The 21,012-nt window shown below is 35.0% G+C and overlaps 1 protein-coding gene across 2 annotated transcripts in view; it reads left to right on the forward strand.

The window, feature by feature from the left end:
• Window positions 1–1,331: 1,331 nt before the first annotated feature.
• The window catches only part of LOC149168803 (uncharacterized), a 298,803-nt gene continuing 279,122 nt past the window's right edge, over window positions 1,332–21,012 (forward strand). Inside the window, exons 1-2 of one of the 2 annotated variants that reach the window (XM_089428420.1) lie at window positions 1,332–2,017; window positions 2,814–2,954. In XM_089428420.1, coding sequence (XP_089284546.1) covers window positions 1,925–2,017; window positions 2,814–2,954 — 234 coding nt within the window. In that variant the 5' untranslated portion in view covers window positions 1,332–1,924. The remainder of the gene's footprint in view (window positions 2,018–2,813; window positions 2,955–21,012) is intronic. The other variant, XM_089428423.1, reaches the window with a different exon arrangement.

Here is a 21,012-nt window from a genome sequence, read left to right on the forward strand (position 1 = left end):
TTAATTATATAAAATTATTGAAGCAATTAGAGGATTTTTCTTTTTCTTTTTTCAGCAAGAATTTTAATTTTACAATATATTTTTTTTATGATCATGAATTTTAGTTTTTTAAAATGAATTTTTAAATATATAAATAAATTTAATTCTACCATACAAATTTTATATAATCATAAATTTTAATTGTTTAAAATAAATTTTTAAATATATACATAAACTTGATATTATTATTCTACCGGTTTTTACAAATTACAATATTAAACAATTCCTATTAAATTTTAAGCACTCCAAAAAAACAAAAATATCTATTAAACTACGGAACATTTTATAACTATACTTTTTAGAAATTTATTTTCTTAAATTTTTAATATAAAACACAAAACCATTATATACAAACATACACTTTAAATATTATTACTTTTAAATATTAAAATTTAGTCTCAAAAACATTTTACAGTTTTATATTTTAATTATAAATAATATGAACAACCATTAAATAATCTCAGCGACCACAAAATTTGAAGTATTCCATTAATTATTATTGGTTACCTGATGTAATTATGCTATTGCCATCACTAAAATAAGCATTGATATATGAAAGTTGGTAGAATAATAATAAGTATTTCTAAATTGGTAGAAGAATAATAATAATCATTGCTATTGCACATAGTTAGGTGTCTCTGCTAAATTGTATATATATATAGTAATTTACATAAAATTATTACAACTTAACCAATGGCTTTCCTCTATCAATGACTTTCTTATTAATTTAACCACTTAAAATCATTACAACCCCATCAATAACTTTATTATTAATTTAACCGCTTAGATTCTTTGGACTGTTCGGAGAAGTCAAGTTTGGCATGTGCATGCAATTTTGTCGTCTAGATATGCACATTGCGCAGGAACAAATTAAAATTTAGTGAATCAATACTCCGCCCTGCATTCCCCTCTTCCCCCAACAAAGTCAAAACCATTATTTTAAAGATTATTTTCTCCTTTCACTTCAATGGCGATGGATGATAGGTCCAGGTTCGTCTCATATTCTAAATTAATTCAGTTGCCTCGGCGACTAATTAATCTCAGACCTCACCAACTCAAAATAAAATAAAAAAATAAAATAAGACGTAATCACATATATTGGGTTGGATGGATATTAGATCTTAAAAAGAGGAATCCTTGGCGCACTCAAATTTGCTAATAAATTCTTGAGATGAGCTGTATGACGGTTCCACAACCTGCAATTATGTCCCGGATACTTAACATGAAAATATTAGAAAACAAAAAGCCCAATTGTTATTACGTTTATGAGGCGGTGGGGAAGAAAGGAAGAAGGTTGGTTTGTTTATATTGGATTGGTGCAAAATCAATATTTGGACCAACTATTTTAATGGCTGGGAATCCTTCTGTGAATGTAAGGAGTCGACCTTGCTATTCAGACCTTAGAAACTGATAAATACTCTCAGACCACTTCTCGTTCAGGTTTTTTGGCGTCACGGTCTACTTCACATCAACTGAATAGAAAAAGCAACGTCCCATCGACCGACTCTGAAAAGGGACATTTCTGGAATATCCTACAGACAAAGCCTGGAAAACGTGACCATGCTTATCTTCTTTTGGGATCTGTCAAAGTCCACTCACACTGCGTGGATTTTATACTTTTGAGATCGTTTGATCTGGTGGAAATCCGGAGGAATCTGGAAATTTACAGGTTCCCGAGTAGCCATCAGCCTCATGTTTTTTACTTTTGTGATTGTTTGATCCAGTAGAAATCCGGATGAATCTGGAAATTTTACAGGAAATCCGGATGAATCTAAAAATTTTACAGGTTCTGGAGTAGCCATCCGCCTCATGTGAAGGAATTTGCACTGGATTAAGAATTATTAAACCACTGTTTCAAACATGTACTGGCCAAAGAAATAACGAAATGTCTAAGATCCAAAAATCAGTTTCGACAGGCGAAAGCTCGGCTCCAACCTTCGACCTTAGCGCTGTTGCGGCGGGTCCCAATGGAGCTCAGGTACCCCATCTCATCCTCGTCGACACTTTTCAGCGTTCGAATTGAAATTATTCATAGCAATATCTTCTTGATTTTTAACATTTCCACAAATGTTTTCTCTGCTTATTTTCTCTTTGGCATCTCTGCAATTTTCACTTCCTACTTGAAACCTTTGCTCGAATGTACCTCCCTTTTAAGCTTTTCTAATCTTTGTTTAAGTTTTTATGTTCCTAAATGCAGCTAGATTCTGAATTTGACTGCTAATAGGCGTTTTCAACGAAAATAAAAGTTTCAGTGAAACCTTTGCTCGAATGTACCAAGCTTTTATGCTTTTTAAATCTTTGTTGAAGTTTTTCTATTCCTAAATGCATTTCGATTTTGAATTTGATTGCTAATAAGCATTTTCAACGAAAATAAAAGTTTTCAGTGAAACCTTTGCTCGAATGTACCTCCCTCTTAAGCTTTTTAATCTTTTCTTAAGTTTTTCTGTTCTTAAATGCAGCTCGATTCTGAATTTAATTGGTAATAGGTTTTTCAATGAAAATAAAAGTTTCAGTGAAACGTTTGCTCGAATGTACCTCCTTTTAAGCCTTTTTAATGTTTGTTTAAGTTTTTGTGTTCCTAAATGCAGCTCGATTCTGAATTTGATTGCTAATAGGCGTTTTAAAATAAAAGTTTCAGTAAACGTCGAAGGCTATAGAAATCTTGAAATTAAGATTCACGAAATCTTTGTGGTTATTTATGGAGCAAGGGTATAAAATTTGTTTCTTTGAATGCACGAATTGATTCAACCCAACATTTGTGCATCAATATGCAGGTGACCTGCACAAACAGTTCATACCGCCTTACGGCCAAGATTATTGAAATTAAAGATGTGAAGAAGACGGCATTTGGAAGCGAAGTTAAAAGACTTTCGTTCAAGTTAAAAGCGGAGGGCATTTCACAGCGATCTCGAGAGGTATTCCACTTTCGGCTCTCATTTTAATCTCCTTAGGACACTGCAGTTTAATGAAATCTTGTCTTCACCTGATAAGCGTGCCGTGCCGTGCCGACCTTCGTAACAGGCAGCGTTGCCAAAAATGTCTGTGCTGCCTTGTACACCCTGTTTCAGGGTGGAACTTTGCAAAATATCGAAGTTGCACAATAGACAATTATGGCAAATCTGTATGGCTTCCACATAACTTCCGTGTTTGCATTTAAGGATCTGATTTGATTCGATTCTTCTCATTCAAGAAAGGAAAAAAAAAAATAGACATAAAGAATAAGTGAATAGTACGTATAGCCACAAAGAGTCTGATTTGACTATATGGAATATATATTTAGCTAACTTACACTGTTATTTTCGGTTAGCGTTATTTGCTAGGTTATCTCGTCATAAATAGGTGGGGTAGTATATGCTCGTCATAAATGGGTGGGGTATAAATGGGTGGGGTAGTATATGCTCACTGTCTGATAATGTATTTGTTTTGACCGTGAGTATATACTACCTCACATTTATGACTGGATAGCTTAGCCCTTATCTTCCGGGCCAAAAAAAATCGCCTTCTTGACATTCTTATTTTCACGGCCAAAATAAAGTAAATAAATAATAACATTTTTTATTAAAGGAAGAATTCAATTTTGAATTTTAGGCCACTTTAGTTCCAGTTCTAATTATTTTCCCGGTCAAAATAAAATAAATAAATAATAGCATTTTTTTATTGCTCAGGTAATTTCAAATCTGAATCTTAGGCCACTTTAGTTCCTATTCTAATCATTTTAACAAATAATGTTCACTGTTATGAAAAAAATTGAGTTATATTTGAAGGGCAAATCACTTGTTATAGAGAATTTATCTCCCAAATTCTATCCCTATTTTTGAGCAAATTTTTCTTTTCTTTTTTATTTTTATTTTATTTTTTATTATAAAAAATGTGTTTTGAACTTTAACTTACTTTGTTGTATTTTTATTTTATTTTTTTTATTATTAAAAATATGTTTTGAACTTTAACTTACTTTGTTGGAGGAATGTTATTTGACAATACAAATTAAAATGCATTATATAGAATGTTATATGGTAATGTTAAAAATTTAAGTAAAAGTGTATTTTTCTATCTTACTTTTTTAAAGTTGATATTCTTCTTTATTTTAGTTTTTTTATCCTTTTACTTTAAAAATTAATTATCACCATTAATTATGAAGGTAACAAATTCTCTAAAGTTGAATCCAATATCTTTCTTTTGTCTTAAAAGGTCATTTGGGGCTATATTTCATTTGGGTCTAAAGAGAAAGTTCATATTAGTAGTTATTAATTGTAAATTAATTATTAATGCCATCATAACACATTCATGCCATCTCATATCAATTCTTTTCACCAATAAAATGATAAAAAATAATATTTTAATATTTAAAAAAATAAAACATAATAGGTGAACATTTATACTCAGAAAAAATAATATAAAATCAAATATAAATCAATTGTTATGGTCTTTATATTCAATATAAACTAATAAAGTACAAAAAAAAAAGCCAGTCTAAATAATATAGAAAATGTTTTTTTTTTTTTTTTTTTCATAATTTAAAGCAAGATTGTGATATTTTATTGCATAAACTTTAAAATGCACTTTTGGGTGCATAAATGTATTCAACACCCTAAAAGTCTAACCAAGACAATCCAACTTTTCAAACTAAATGATTTCTAGCTATGTATTCAACACCCTAAAAGACTACCCAAGACAATCAAACTTTGCAAATTAAATTTTTTTTAGCTCCCTACGATCAGGTGGTGAATTCCAAAGACATGAAAGGTGTGTATTTGGTCTCGTCCTCTTGTGAGACTCCCTACATTGGGGAATTGGGCATTCAATCAATCAAAGGATTCAGGAACATGCGGCTGACATAAAACACTGTAGGACTAGCTTCTGAGCATGCTGGAAAGACTAAGCACTACATTAATATTGAGGATTCCCATGTTCTTGATAATATTAATCACTTTCATCTCCTAAGTTTAGGGAGACCATTGACATTGAGAAAATGTCAAAAACCTAAGTAGGGATGATGGTTGGTTGGAAAGTTATTCATTGTTGGAACCCCTCTCTTTATTCTTAAATTGTTTTTTATTTTTATTTTTATTATCTAATAATTATTTGGACAATAATTATTGTAATAACAAAAAATATTTTAATATAGCAAAAATGATATTCATCTCTATGTTAAATAATAAATAAATTAGTATTTCTATTAAATGTTTTAAGTTTTCATCTCTATGTTAAATAATAAATAAATTAGTATTTATGTTAAATGTTTTAAGTTTTATGAATTTTAATTTTATATTTCTTTTGATTGCTCTCTATTTATTTATTATTCTTTGACTTTTGGTTAATCTTTTTACTTTTTTGTTTTTATTGATTAAAATAAATAAATGATTTTTTTAAAACTTTGGTAGGATTACATCTTGATCATGTCCAACTTCTCACCCAGATTGGGAGATAGCACAAGATTTGAAGCAATTGCCATTTGAGCTATCCAAGTGGAGAAATAAATAAATAAATTTAGAAATAATAATAAAATAATAATAAATATTTTCTAATTTTCTTTTGAGTTTTATTTTTATTTTTTAGTATTATTTCCTATTTTTAGGGGTTTTTCATTATTTTTATTTTTTAGTTTGAACTTTTTTAGTTTTGCATTATCTATTGCATCTCTACTATTTATTAGTTCTATAGTTCATATCTCCATCTATATCCATTGAATGGTTAGAAACTAATAAACTTTAAAATCTATATGTGATTTTGTTTAGAAAATATTTGATATAAATCATGAATCACATAAGTCTGCATTTTCATGACTTAAACTTATGTGTTTTAAAAATCTCTATCAAGTTGTGCCTACAATTGACCAGAGAAAATTACCAAAAAATAATCATTTTGTCCATTACACTACATAATAAAAAAACCATTTATCTAAAATAAATAAGCAAGGTTCTTCCTTACTGTTCGCTATGAAATAGAAAATATTTTTATCAATATCCTTTTTTGTCCAAAAAAATATGAAACTTTGAAACACAACAAACAATTCCCAACATTGATATACAAATTAGAAAAACTAGGGAAAAAAAAAAACATAAACTTAATTCTATATTATATATTTAATACAGAATTATCAAGTTTTTTCCCGGTGAATTCATAATCCTCATATCCTAATCCACTCCTCTCTCTTCCTTTAAAGAGATACTCAAAATTTATCCACTAATATACTCTCTAAAATACACTGGTTCAATTTACTTTCATCGTCCAATTCCGAACAAAAAAATGTAATGTGATTGGACCAATGCACGTCTCGTCAAATCATCACCGATCTTTGCATATTTATTAATGTGTCCTGTCAGTGTTTTTGACATAGCAATTATGACACTCCACACATAACAAGAAACTAAATTTATAATTCCCCTCCTTCCAATGGTTCAATTTACTTTGATCCTCCCATTTCTAAAAAAAAATGTACAAAATTAATTAATAACCAAAAACAATATTATCTTACCGTCAAGGAGGGGAGGACCTCCCTCCAATGGTTCAATTTATTTTGATCCTCGATTCCTCAAAAAAATGTACAAAATTAATTGATAACCAAAAACAATATTACAATATAGTTAAAATAAAATATTATTTTGATTCTCCGATTCCTCAAAAAAATTGTACAAAATTAATTGATAACCAAAAACAATATTACAATATAGTTGAAATAAAATATTATTCAAAAATGTGATTAGACGAATATCATCGCTTCACTTTGCATTTTTTTTTTACATATTTTTAATGCGTCTTGTCAATGTTGGTGTAAATATATAGTTGACCTAGGAATTATGGTACTCCACTTCCATGTGATCATCAATCTTATTCCAAGATGCTTTTAATGAACATTTAGTTTTTCTACAACCTTTTTTAATTAATTAGGCCGACAAGCCCATATAACCTCAGATTTTACAGCTGGCCTCACATTTTAGGCCCCACATACTCTGCCGTGGGGAAGAATATAAACGGCAGTAAAGTAAAAGTAGTGAATCGAAAAATTTGTTTTGTTTTTCCGAACTACACTCCCAGCCGTGAAAGGCAGTGGGGTCATTACAAAAATAAATAAATTATTCTGATTATTGTGAACCTTAATCCATTGTTCGGTAAAATCATGTTTCAGGAGCAAATGTGATAAAGGTGGGAAGATTTTCTAAATATTATTAACTTAACACAAATGCATTAAACCAGACAACAAATATTTTTGGTAAATTTAATACAATAATATTATTTCAAATCAAAATACTTTTTTTAAATTCAGTTGTTAAATTAACTTAACACAAATGCAGTAAACCAGACAACAATTATTTTTAGTAAATTTAATACAATAATATTATTTCAAATCAAAATACAATTTTTTAAATTCAACCGTTCTGATTTAACAATCCTATCCGTCTCTGATTACATTTTTTAGAACAATTATTAATAATAATAATTACACCTAAAATGTTCCTTTGCAACTGTTCACCTCTGACCATCTACCTTACCTTTTGCTTATTGAGTGACACCTGTCTTGAATCTCGATGGACTCCGTTCTGCAAGTTACAATACGACGCCGACAACATGTCGAGCCCAATTGTGTGTTACAAAGGCGGGAACACGATCTTCAGATTACCTCGCCAGGGGCCAGGGGTCCTTTCACTTCATTAGCGACCATCGGAGCAACTTCCAAAAGAGAGAGAAGCTTATTGTCGTGGTTCTCCCTCCGCGAAACCGTAGTCACGGCACCCCCGCACCAACACCCTCTCAAGATTTGTGTTATTAGAAGCAATCCATGTTTCCACTGCTTCATAGAAACACCAGGATAGATTGGCAAACCACTCTCTCCCTTCTTCAACGATTGTCTGTTATACCGCTTGTTGATAAACAATTTACACATGAACTGTTACCAAGTCTTCCATGGGAAAAAATTAATGGTGTATACTTTTAAGACAACATTGAATTATGAACTCAAATTCACAATTCGAAGCCCAACTGGCAGGCTGGAACTAGTGCTTGCCATTTTAAATATTTGGACACATTTGAAAATTCATGTCATAAGTGTTGAATCAGCCCCGGGTTATGGTTATCTTTTCATTGAGTTTAGTTACAAAGAAACAGACTTGAATGGAATTTCAAATTAATTTTGTACTGAATAACAACGAGACCCCAACTTATGAATGGATACACAGAATTAGGTAATTTTGGTTTGTCATCGTCCAAGCCTAGTGGCCTGCTTGTCTTCTTAATTTGGACTTTCCTTTGAACTTGGGTTTGGGGCAAATGCAATACCAGTTGTTAGCTGCTCCAAAGTTAATGGCTATCTGTTTTTCATACTGTTCTGTTTTTCTAGGCTTTAATGTAATTATATCTTATTTCTCTCAAAAAGCACCTTCCTTACTTCCTCCAGGCCCGATCAATTTCATGTCCTTCACCGAGTCTTGCATATCGAAATTCTAAACTATTAATTCCTTATAAAATAAATAGGATTCCATAAGGAAAATATTTATGTTTCAAATTTCAATAATTATTTTATACTTCCGTTACATAATCAAGTTAGAGTATTTATCAATTAATATATTACTTTATTTTTAATAAACCTAAATATCTTTTTTCAAATAAAATGTAATTTATTCTTAAAAAGAAAAATTACAAATTATATATATATATATATATATAATTAATTTGAATAATTATTTTATAAAATAATTTGAATAATTATTTTATACTCGTCACAAAATAAAGTTACAATATTTATATATAATTTTATTGTTGGCATTATCTTAATTTGTATGTTATATTTAATTAACAAAAGAATAATATTATGTAGAATGAATTTTTAAATATTGAATTTTTATATAACAATATTATAGCCAACATAATATTATAGCGAATCAATTGCGAGAAAGATAATCTCAACAAAATAACATTAATTTGTATATTACATTAAAAAAAACAAAAATTACTAAAAACTTAACATATGCAAAAAGCACTTTAACTGAAAGTTCCAGATACTATTGTCAATGATGTATAGCCTGGGTGATTGGGAGGGCTTAATGATAATCTCCCCACCCGAGTTCCACCTCTAATAACATTATATGACTATGTTGAATAAATTTGAAAAAGGATTCTACATACGGCTAAGCCATGTTTGAAAAAAAGGGAAAAAAAGTTCCAGCTACTACTTCCAAGGCCAAAAAAACGTCTAGAAATTGATTTTGCAATTGCATTTAGGTTTAATAAGTATTGGGAATCAAGTATTGGGAATCTTTTAATAACTATTTGGCTACCTGGATTTTGCAATTGCATTTAGGTTTAATAAGTATTGGGAATCTTTTAATAACTATTTGGCTACCTGGATTTTGCAATTGCATTTAGGTTTAATAAGTATTGGGAATCTTTTAATAACTATTTGGCTACCTGGCTTTTGCAATTGCATTTAGGTTTAATAAGAGGTGGCAGTATTGGGAATCTTTTAATAACTATTTGGCTAGCTGGATTTTGCAATTGCATATAGGATGGCTCTGTGGTTGACACATGTAATGGCTATGAGGACAACATTGTGACCAGAGTATCAAGATTCACGTGCATATTAAAACGGGTGGTTATGGTTGACAACATTATGACCAGAGTATCAAGATTCAGGTGGTTATGGTTGACAACATTATGACCAGAGTATCAAGATTCAAGTACATATTAAAACCGATGGTTATGGTTGTTTATCAGCAGTATAAGCAGTCCAGATCAGTCCATTGCTTGACAACAGCATGAGCATTATAGTCATTTGGTGCAGATTAGTCAAGTGCAAGTTAAAACCGATGGTTATGGTTGTTTGTCAGCACTATAAGCATTATGATCAGTCCATTGCTTGACAACAGCAGGAGCATTATGGTCAATTGGTGCAGATTAGTTATTTGTTTCTAAATTTAGTCACGGTTGAAAGCATAATCATTTTTATAAATTGATTTGCTAGGGTAAGACATGTCTCGTGTACATAGTAGGATGTAGCACTAGTGATTTAATGTCTTGATTATAATGTATTTTGAAATAATATGGTCAATCCAAGGAAACATGAAGGTATAGAGTGTTGGATTCATTCATACTCACTTTTATAGTTGGGAAAGTACATATTACATCAATTTAGTTTTAGGTATTATTTTATTCACTATGATTATGTTTATTTTTTCATGAGAAATATTTTTATATTTTATAGAAACTAAGTAGGTTTATTCACAGTAAATTCAACATATCACATGTTGTAATGTGTTGGTTATGGGTGGTTTTAGAAAATGACAATTTCCATAATATTCACAATGAGAATTCGAGAGGAGTAGTAGGAGTGGTTGTTGGTTGGCATTATATTTCTCAAATTATTGTTATTTTTTATTTTTATTTTATTTTTATTATTATTATTATTATTTTTAATTTTGTTAATATAAGTTATATATAAATTGTAATTAGAAAATTTATATAAAATAAAAATATGTGGTCGTAATATAAAATTGAATTACATTGAAAATAATTTGCTTGTTTAAAGTTTGAAAATAATTTAGTTTTTTAAGATGATCTTTCCATATTTCTATTCCTTGGATGTATCTTTGCACCTAAAAGGGCGATTCCTAGTTATATGAAGGTGACACTGATGGAAACCAATAAAAAACTTGGTAACTTATTTTGTTAATGTAATTAAAGTATTAACCTGAGGCCTGCTATTTAATTTATTTATTTTAAAAATTATAAATATTATTATTTGTAGTGTAATTAAAGTATTAACATGAGTCTTGTTATTTAATTTTTTTTTTTGAAAATATAAATATTATAATTTTCTACTAAAAATTAATTAATTTGATTAGATAATCATTGTCCTTCTCAATATTAAAAAATAATTATAATAAATATACAAAGGTGATATGATGAGAAGATGAATAAAAATCATGGTAATTTATTTCTCAGAAATCAAAGTATTAAGATGAGAAATTATATTTTAATTCCTTTATTTTGGAAGTTACAAATATTATTATTTTCCATTAAGGATTAATTTGATTAGATAATTATTGTCTTTTTTCGAACATTAATATTCTATTACTTCTTTGAGTTATAAGAGGTGTTGTACACTTCAATATGGAAACAATGTTGTAAAACCAGCCTAGATCCATCATAAATCTAGATCTATAAAGCACCTAAATCCATGTTAACTCTAGATCTATCAGGCGCTAAGAGGGATCAAATGTCTTAAGGTGCAAACCTCTTTTTGAGTGCAAAACTTGATGAAAGGTTTGCACAAGCGCCGAGAGGGATCAAATATCTCGAGGTGCAAACCTCTTTTTTGCATGCAAAACATGAGGAAAGGTTTGCACCTTGAGATATTTGATCCCTCTCTCTCCATCTTCCTTATCACTCCCTCTCTCTCTCTCCACCTTTCTTTCTCTATGTCTTTCTTCTTACCTCCCTCTCTCTCCCCCTCCAACTCCATCTCTCTTTCCCTCCCTCTCCACTCTCTCGCATCCTCTCTCTCTTCCTTCCTCTCTCACCTCTCTTTCTCTCTCTCGTCACCCTCCAACTCTGTTACTGTATCCCTCGCTCTCACCTTCTATCCCCTCTTCTCTCCATCTCTCCTTCTTTCTCTTTATCTCACCCCCAAACATACACACACTCTCTTCACATCTCTCTCCACTTCTCACTCTCTATGTCTTTCTTCTTCCTTCCCTATCCCCCTCGAAATCCATCTCTCTATCCCTCCCTCTCCTCCTATCTCACTCCCTCTCTCCTCCTCTCTCTCATCCTTCATCTCTCTCCATTTCTCTCCTACCTCCCTCTCTCTTCCACCATCACTCTCTCTCTCTCTCCAACTATGTTCCTATATCCATCCCTTTCTCCTTCTCTCTCCTTCTCTCCGTCTCTCCTTCTTTGTCTCTTTATCTCACCCCTAAACATACACACCCTCTCTCAATCTCTCCCTTGTCACTCCCTCTCTCTATCCACTTTCACTCTCTATGTCTTTCTTCTTCCCTCCCTCTCTCCCCCTCCAACCCCATCTCTCTATACCCCCCTCTCTCCTCCTGTCTCTCTCATACTTCCTCTCTCCCTTTCTCTCCTACCTCCCTCTCTCTTCCCCCCCCTCTCTCTCTCTCTCCCCACCCCTCCTATCCTTCCCCCCTCCCTCCTTCTCTCTTTCCCCCATCAATCTTTATGTTTCCCTCTCCCTCTCTTACCCTTCTCTACCTCTCTCACTCCTCTCCCTCTCTCTTTCTCTCTTCATTCCTCCTCTCCCCTCTCCTTCAATTTATCTCCATCTCTTCCTTGTCACTCCCCTATCTTTCCACCTCTGTCACTCTATGTATTTGTTCTTCCCTCCCATATATATCTAGATTTTAATATATATCTTGATATATTAATATATTATAATATAAAATTTTGATATTGTATTAATCCAAAGTTATTAAATGTAATACTATTAATATTATAATATGTTAATATGAATATTAGATTTAATAATAATAATAATAATAATCTTTTAATATTAATATTAGGGTTAATAATTTTTTTTTTGCATTTACCATACCTCTAGTTTATTTATATTTTTATTTATTTACCATTGTATTTGGCACATAGGCTTGGTATATAATTAGATGTTGATTTTTAATCATATTTGATATATTTTTATTTCTAAACCCTTTTATATTTTAAATTTATATCTTGTTTATGCATAATAATAATTAGATTGATTTTTAAATAAGATGGACATTAGATTAAAAATGTTAAATTTAAGCATTACATGTTTACGTTTTTACGCTACCCTCATATTGGGATGTAGAGCGTCTCTAGGTGCAATGAACCTAGTATTACAGGATTGTTCGGGACTGTTGTAAAATGTTATGTATGTTGAAGATAATGGAGAATATATAAATATCGAGATATTTGGTTCACTAAAGCCTTAGATTAGGAATTAGTTCCTACTTCTTAGGAAGTTGTTCGAACTTCCCTAGATGTGTGAACACTATATATATTTTTGATTGTAAGATGATTTTATGTAGAACATTCTGTTAGAGGCAGTCTCCAGGTGGAGCTCTTCACTTGTGAGCTGTCCAATTCATCAATAAAGTTGATTCTTCAGTTTTTAACATGGTATCAGAGTTGCAGGTTTGAGAGGGCATGTGAATCCCCAAATGAGGAGTTGATGTGAAGAAAGTTGACATGGTGAGAAGGCAGAGAAGAAGCACATTCTTTTTAATCTAATTCACAATTATCATCACTCTTTTTGAAGGAAAGAGAGCGCTGACCATCACAAATTTGAAGGGTAAACAAGCGATGATTGCCATTTCCCTTACAATATTCGGTCAATCGCTCCCTAATATCGCGGATTTGCGAACAAAGATCGTGATAGTCTGTAAAATGAAATGTTGTGACTGCATTCTGTGGATAGCCGCCATGGGTAGACTGCTTGCATAGGGAGGCCGAGCGGAGGAGTCAGCTGTGGGTCAAGCATTGTGTTGTGGTTGACAGAGGAGTGACCCATGTAATCAGCGTGGTGCAGCAGAAGAGGAGCCTAGATCAGGGCATGTGTTTGATCTGAGCCTGAGTGGGTGTCGACGCTGGCAAGGGAACAGAGGCCCAGAACTGCGTGGAAGGTTATGCATGTTAAGATCCGCTGCAATCTGTTGGAGAAAGGAGGTAGATGTGACAGTGTGGAGGTAGAGGTTGTTGTGGAGGTTGAGGAAGTTGAGTTTGCATATGGCTCTGCCATAACAACCACAAGAGGAAAGATCTTGCACGCAAAGCGTTCAAAGCGCGGAGGGTCAGGTTCGAGCAACACCGATTCAGATTTGGGTTCAGAGGAGGTCGATCATAGGAGTCTTGGTGTGAGGTGTTGGAGCCTGCCTCCATTGCGTGCTGGCTGCGTGGTGCTGCTCCAGGTGGGTGTTGCATGCTGCTCCACTTGTGAGGCCAAGGATGGCCATTTACAGGCACGAACCCACAATTGCCTAACTAGAAGGTAAACTTTTGAGGACAAAAAACGGTGGTGTTGGGACACTGTGTAAGGCTCTCACTATTGTTTTCCTTTAAAAAAATTATTGGGGTTTCATTTTTTTGTTTAAAAGTTCGCGGGCATATGCATTCAGAAAGGGGAAGTTTTTTTTTTTTTTTGAAAACAATGATTTTTTTGTTTTTTATTAAAAAAAACAAAGGGGCTCCCTTTTTAATTGAAGTTTTTTGAATTGGGGCAAAAAAAAAAAATCTTAGGCTTGCGTTTTGAGATTGCTCTTCAAATTTTGGATAGATCTAGTTTGCTGGAGGTCATTTGTTTTTGTCAAGATGAACAATTAGATGGCAGAGGTCTATTTGAATGACAACAATAAGCTCAATGGTTCCAATTACTCCAATTGGAAGTTTAACTTGCAGACCCTGTTGGAGGGGTAAAACGCATGGACGATCTCAAATGGTGATGAGTTGAAGCTGACCCTAGCCACAAGTGGAACGAAAGCAACAATCCAAGAACGAGAAAAGAGGGAGAACAAGGCAAAGGTACTGCTCAAATTGTCTATGGAAGATTGCATTATTCCTCACATTCGAGATTGTAAAGCTACAACAAACATTTGGACAACTCTCAAAGACTTGTACGAGATCAAGAACACAAATCGCCTGTTGTTTCTAAAGAGCAAGATTCTCTCCATTAAAATAGAGGAGAATGAATCAGCAGCGACATTCATCTCTCGTATCAAGGAGCTTAAGACTAAGCTAGGCGACATTGATGAAACAGTATCAGACACTGATTTGGTCATGATTACCATGAATGGTATGATTGATGACTATCAGATGTTCATCACTGGGTTGAATGTGAGAGAAAAAGTCCCCAAGTTTGAAGAATTGACAGGGATCCTAATGCAAGAGGAGGAAAGCAGATGACCCTGAAACCCCAGAGCTCAGATCTTGCCCTAATGGCAAAGAAGAAGCCCTTCAAAGGAAAGACAAATGCAGCACACAAAAGCGGAGGAACCCCACAAAGAAAGCCACCTCCATCTCAAGGTATGTCTCCAAACAGAAGTGATTCAGGACCAAAATGTTTTTATTGTGGTAAATTTGGTCATATGGCTAAACATTGTCGGAAGAAGAAGTTTGATGAAGGTCAACAAAGACACAAGAAGCATGCAGGCCATTTGGCTGATGCAGATTAGAATTCGAATATCAAATTGTTTGTATCTGATTCTGCGCTGTCAATTAAGGAGGATGAAGCAGAAATCTGGTTCGTGGACTCAGGAGCCTCCTCCCATATGACAGGTAAGAGGCAATGGTTTAAAAATTTCAGAGAATCCATCGCCGGTACAGAGGTCTACCTTAGAGACGATACAGGGTATGAAATCAAGGGATATGGTGACCGTGTCGTACTACCTAATGGAAACATTAGGCATATTCATGATGTTATGTATATACCCAGGATAAAAAAGAACTTGATTTATGTATCTAGAATAACATATCAGGGTCTTCAGGTAGAGTTCTTTAAATCTTATTGTGTAATTAAAGACATGCTGGATCGGATGAAGTCCATTGCAATAGGTGTACGTGTAGGAGGATTGTATAAACTGGATGGCAGAAGTGCGTCACATCAAACGTTGGCATAAGAGATTTGGACATATAAACTTCAGTGACCTACTACTTCTTCAGAAAAAAAGGTATGATTTATGGTCATCCTATTTTGAATAGTATGCATGTTGACTGTGAAGCATGTTCCCTTGGTAAATTACATAGAGATGAATTTCTTGGTATTGTTGATAGGAAGCAGAGGGATATACTTGAACTTGTACACGCTGATCTATGTGGGCCAATGAAGACAAGGTCGTTAGGAGGGGCCTACTATTTTCTTATTTTTGTTGATGAATGTACAAGGTTCACCTAGGTATATTTCCTCAGGTAGAAGAGTCATGCTTTTAAATACTTCAAGCAATTTAGAAGTATGATTGAGAAGCAAACATGAAAGTTCATGAAAATTCTTCGCTCAAACCATGGTGGAGAATTCGAGAAGGGCGACTTCATCAAATACTGCAAAGAACAAGGAATACAGTAGCAGTTCACAACACCTTACACTCAACAAAACGAGGTTGCAGAAAGGAAAAATAGAACCCTCGTGGAGTGCGTATGCAGTATGTTGAAAGGTAAGAATCTGACCAATGGCTTTTGGGTAGACGCTGTAAACACTGCAGTGTATCTTAAGAATAGGAGTCCTACTAAGTGTTTGGATTATAAAACTCCTTTCGAAGCATTGTTTGGCTTCAAGCCTGCAGTAAGTCATCTTAGAGTTTTTGGATGCAATGCTTTTTCTCATTGATCTGATAATCACCCTATGAGTGACCTCAGCGAAGATTTATTAAACAGAAGGTATTACAGACCCATGTGTTGGTGTGTGTTCTGTGTTATTGAACAACGGATCGATCAGATTGCTAATACACAGAAAATAAATGGAAAGATAGCAGAGAAATACAGTAAGCAACACAAAGACAAGCAATTTTTAATAAGGAGTTCACCCTATTCTCCAGGGCTACGTCTTTGGTCTAGCTTTAGTGGTTGCCTTGTTTTATTATGTCTTTGAGCAGAGAAATTATAATACAGGGACTCAATATGAGTTCTCTTGAAGCAGATTTTGCTGGGTAGGGTGGTTTTTGGATTCCCCAAGCCACTTGGAGTACACAGACTCTTGTTCTTCCTACCAGCTCTGTGACCCTCGGTCTACAGTGGAAAGAGACAACTGTGATGCTCAATCCGGACAGATTCCTCTATGGGAAGGCTTGATTCTTCAAGCTCTTTGGTGCTCGATGCTGCCCGTGGTCAGCTCGGCCCTCTATCTCCTCTGCTTGGCTTTACTGCTCTCTGTGCTCAGTCCTCCTCTCAGGGTTCACTGTTCACTGTCTCTCTTGGTCGCTTGGACTCTTCGATCTCTCTTCTGATCTCTCGTTCACTGTCTCTGTTCATGGCTTTAGCCATTCGACCTCCACACCTGTTCGTTTCCTCTCCCGCCTGTGTCGATTCGCCTGTCGCCTGTGTGCTTGGAATTCTTGTTCGGCGTCAGCATAAACGCTCAGGAAGTAGCCACGTGTCTCCATCGGAACTGCGCTAGCCCGCTCGTTGATTCATTGCTTTCTCCACCGTGGCAGTCGACGGATCTCAAATCCCCTTAAATTGCGCCTTAATTCCCTGTCAATTCCGCTCTATTTATCAGACGCAATCTCAGCCGTCTGATCTGGGCTCCTCTAGATCCAACGTCATTCGCACGTCGAACGCGGTTGACTTGCTCGACCGATAACGCGCGATCACGACGGTTTTTCTCTCACCTCCGCTGCCACGCGTCGATTGCTGAGGGTGATCGCTCCGTTTCTTTCCAAAACCTCTTACCGTTCAAGGGCACCCCGGGTAAAACTGCTGGTTTCCAGGTCGTGGGTCCCACCTTCGTACGATGGTGCTTTTTCGCTTTTTCGCCCACGTTCCTCTGGCTCCCAACGTGACCGAGTGCTTAAGCCCTACCATTTCGGCCCTGTTTGCCTAGCGATGCACGTCAGTGCATCGAAAATCAGCGCCTTTTCCCATTCCGGGGCTCCTAGGGGCTATTTCGACCTCCTGCGTCGTCTCCATGGGCTTCGGTCAATGCGCTTTGATCGAGGTCCTCGTCATTCCACGCCGGCTGCCATGGCCACTGGTTCAGGGTGTTTTCGATTGCTTGTTTTGGATTCTTCAAGGGTTTGTCTCGTCCCGATATAGTCATAGTCTTATGACAGTTGTTTATGGATCTGATTCAGATCACGGCCTCCCAACTGAAAAGCTTTTGGACCACCAAAAGTTGGTTTTCTTCAAGCATCGACTAAGTGAGGAAACTGCTGTCTCACTTGTCCAATCTCAATCCACTTCGCACTGCTCGGCTTCGAAACTTTAAGCCCAATTATGAGGTATTCCACCTGTCCACTGCGCGTCATCCTTACCTTCCTGTCCAGCACTGTATCTTCCTGCAACTCATTAAGATATTCAAGTAGTAGGTCATCAAAAAAAGGCAATTGACTCTGCTCTTCAGGGTCCTCAATCATTGAAGGTTCAAACAACCTCAAGCAATATGCGTTCATGACTGAGTAGATATGCATGTAAGCTGGCAGATCAAGGCGAAAAGCATTCTCACCAATCTCCTCAAGTATCCTGAAGGGTCCATACCTGATAGGTTTTAGCTTCTTACCTTCACCTTGCATCTTGTCCTCGCTGATATACAGCCAGACTCGGTCTCCAACTTGAAAACTATGCTCCATTCGATGCTTATCATGCCTAGCCTTATACTTCGCTTGGCTCTTTTCTCGCTGTTCCTGTACTGCCTGGTGGATCTCCTGGATCTGTTCAATGAACCTAGTTGCTTTGTCCACATCACTGTGTCCATCAACCATGGTATCTTTACCAAAGAGAAAATCCAAGGGAGACCTTGGTATGAAACCAAAGTAGGTCTCAAAAGGAGATCTCTGGGTAGAAGAGTGTTTGGCTCTATTGTAAGCATGCTGCACATAACACAGGTGTTCATCCCAAAGCTCAAGGTGTTTGCTGCAATATCATCTCAGTAACTCGATCACTGTCCTGTTAACTACTTCTGTCTAGCCATCTGTTTGTGGATGAAAAGTTGTGCTTTTCTTTAATTTGGTGTCCATTAGTTCCCACATACTAGACCAAAACTTCCCCACAAATTGGGTGTCTATCAGATATAATAGAAGTGGGTAATCCAAAATGAACCCATATATGTTCAAAGAATAATTTTGCAGTTTGTTCACCTGTAATCTGTTTACTATAGGGTATCAAAATACACATTTTGCTGAACCTATCCACAACAACATATAGATAATCATGACCTTTCCTAGATTTAGGCAGTCCTCCAACAAAATCCATGGAAATGCTTTCCCAAGGGTGAGAAGGAACTGGTAATGGAGTGTATAAGCCTAGTTTTTTGTTACTGGGCTTGCTTTTAGCACACATAGCACACCCCTTTACATATCTAGACATTGTCTCACTCATTCTTGGCCAATAACAGAATCTTTGCACCTGTGCAATTGTTTTACTTATCCCAAAGTGACCTGATATCAGAGAAGTGTGTGCTTCCCTAATTATCTTTGCTCTCTCAGTTTGTGGAATGCAGAGTTTCCCACAATGGTATAAGAGTCGGTCCTTTACATGATAGTCCAATTCTTCTACTCTTTTGCCTTGACTCAAAGTTGCATATACATCTTTAAAGTCCATATCCTGGGCATACTGTTCTATGTAGCTTTCATGTAGCACAGAATTATGCTTAAGTATGGTAGATGCATTTATAATGGGTCTAGATAACATGTCTACAACCTTGTTATGTATGCCCTTTTTATATCTGATGACTAAATGAAACTGTTGTAGAAAACCCATCCATCTGTAATGTCTTGATTGTTGCAACTTAGTTTGGGAGTGTAGATATTGAAGTGGCTAATGATCAGTATGTATTACTGTTTCTTTGCCCATTAAGTAATGTTTCCATTTTTTCACTCTGAACTAATGCATACAATTCTTTATCATAGGTAGGATAGTTAACTACTGCAGGATTAAAAGTCTCAGAATGATAACATATGGGTTTACCGTGCTGTGTCAACATTGCTCCCATGGCATAGTCACTGGCATCAGTTTGGATCTCAAATGGTCTTTGTAGATCTGGCAGTGCTAGTACATGTGTTGTACTAATTTTTTGTTTCAAGGTGTCGAAGGCTTTCTGCTGTTTGCCTCCACACTGAAACACCTTGTTCAATCCTGTCAAAGCATGTAAGGGAGCCACAATTGAGGAGAAATTTGAAATGAACTTCCTCCAATACTGTACTGCTCCTAAGAAGCTTCTCACTTCTGTAGCAGACTTGGGTTTAGGCCAGTTTACAATCACTGCCACTTTAGAGGGATCTATTTTCAATTCACCTCCCCCTCCTATATGACCCAAATAATTTAGAAAGGTTTTGCCAAATTCACATTTAAAGAGTTTAACATAAAGTTTTTACTTTTCAAAACATTTAATGTCTGCTTAACATGCTTTAAATGTTCTTCCCACATTTTACTAAAAATCAAAATGTCATCCAGATACACAATAACAAAATCATCAAGAAAAGGTCTGAGCACATCATTCATTAATATCATAAAAGTAGCAGGGGCATTGGTCAAACCAAAAGGCATAACCAACCATTCATACAATCCCTGATTTGTTTTGAAAGCAGTCTTCCATGCATCTTGCTCTGCAACTCTGACCTGATGGTATCCCCTATGCAAGTCCATCTTGGTGAAATAAACAACGTCCTTCAATTGATCTAAAAGATCATCTATGCGAGGAAGGGGATAACGATTTTTTATTGTTATTTTATTCAGTGCTCGGTAATCAATGCACATTCTCCACGATCCATCTTTCTTTCTCACCAAAACGATTGGTTACCCACATGGTGATGTGCTAGGCCTGATGAACCCTTTCTCGAGAAACCCCTGCACCTGCCTCTTGATTTCAGCATTCTCTAAAGAAGATAACCTGTACATCCCAATGTTAGGCAAAGGAACATCTTGCTGCAAAATAATATCATGTTCTATTCCCTTTTTGGGTGGCAGACCTTGAGGTTCTTGAAACAAGACATCATACTCTGAAACAATCTTTTCTATATCAGCTTGCTGATAAGAATTACAGCCCTCAAATACATTGGTTTTATCAGTTTTATTTTCCTTTACAACCATTAGTAAGAACTGTTTGCATGAATTTATCATTCTTTTCATCTGTCCTGAGTTTATGAGAGTATAATTATTCTTGAACTTATGAGTTCTTACAAAGTATTTGATTCCATCTTTAACAAGTAGATACTTGTTCTCAGCGCTATAGAAAATAGCATTTCTATCATACAAGTAAAGACTTCCTAAGACAATTCCACATATATTCAAAGGAATTACATCTAACTCAACCTCATCTACAAATGTTGACCCAAAAGAAAACTT

This window comes from Pinus tabuliformis, chromosome 4_2 (assembly GCF_031772625.1).
Source record: "Pinus tabuliformis cultivar Carrire ecotype Pingquan chromosome 4_2, CPIR1, whole genome shotgun sequence".
Lineage (NCBI taxonomy): Eukaryota > Viridiplantae > Streptophyta > Pinopsida > Pinales > Pinaceae > Pinus > Pinus tabuliformis.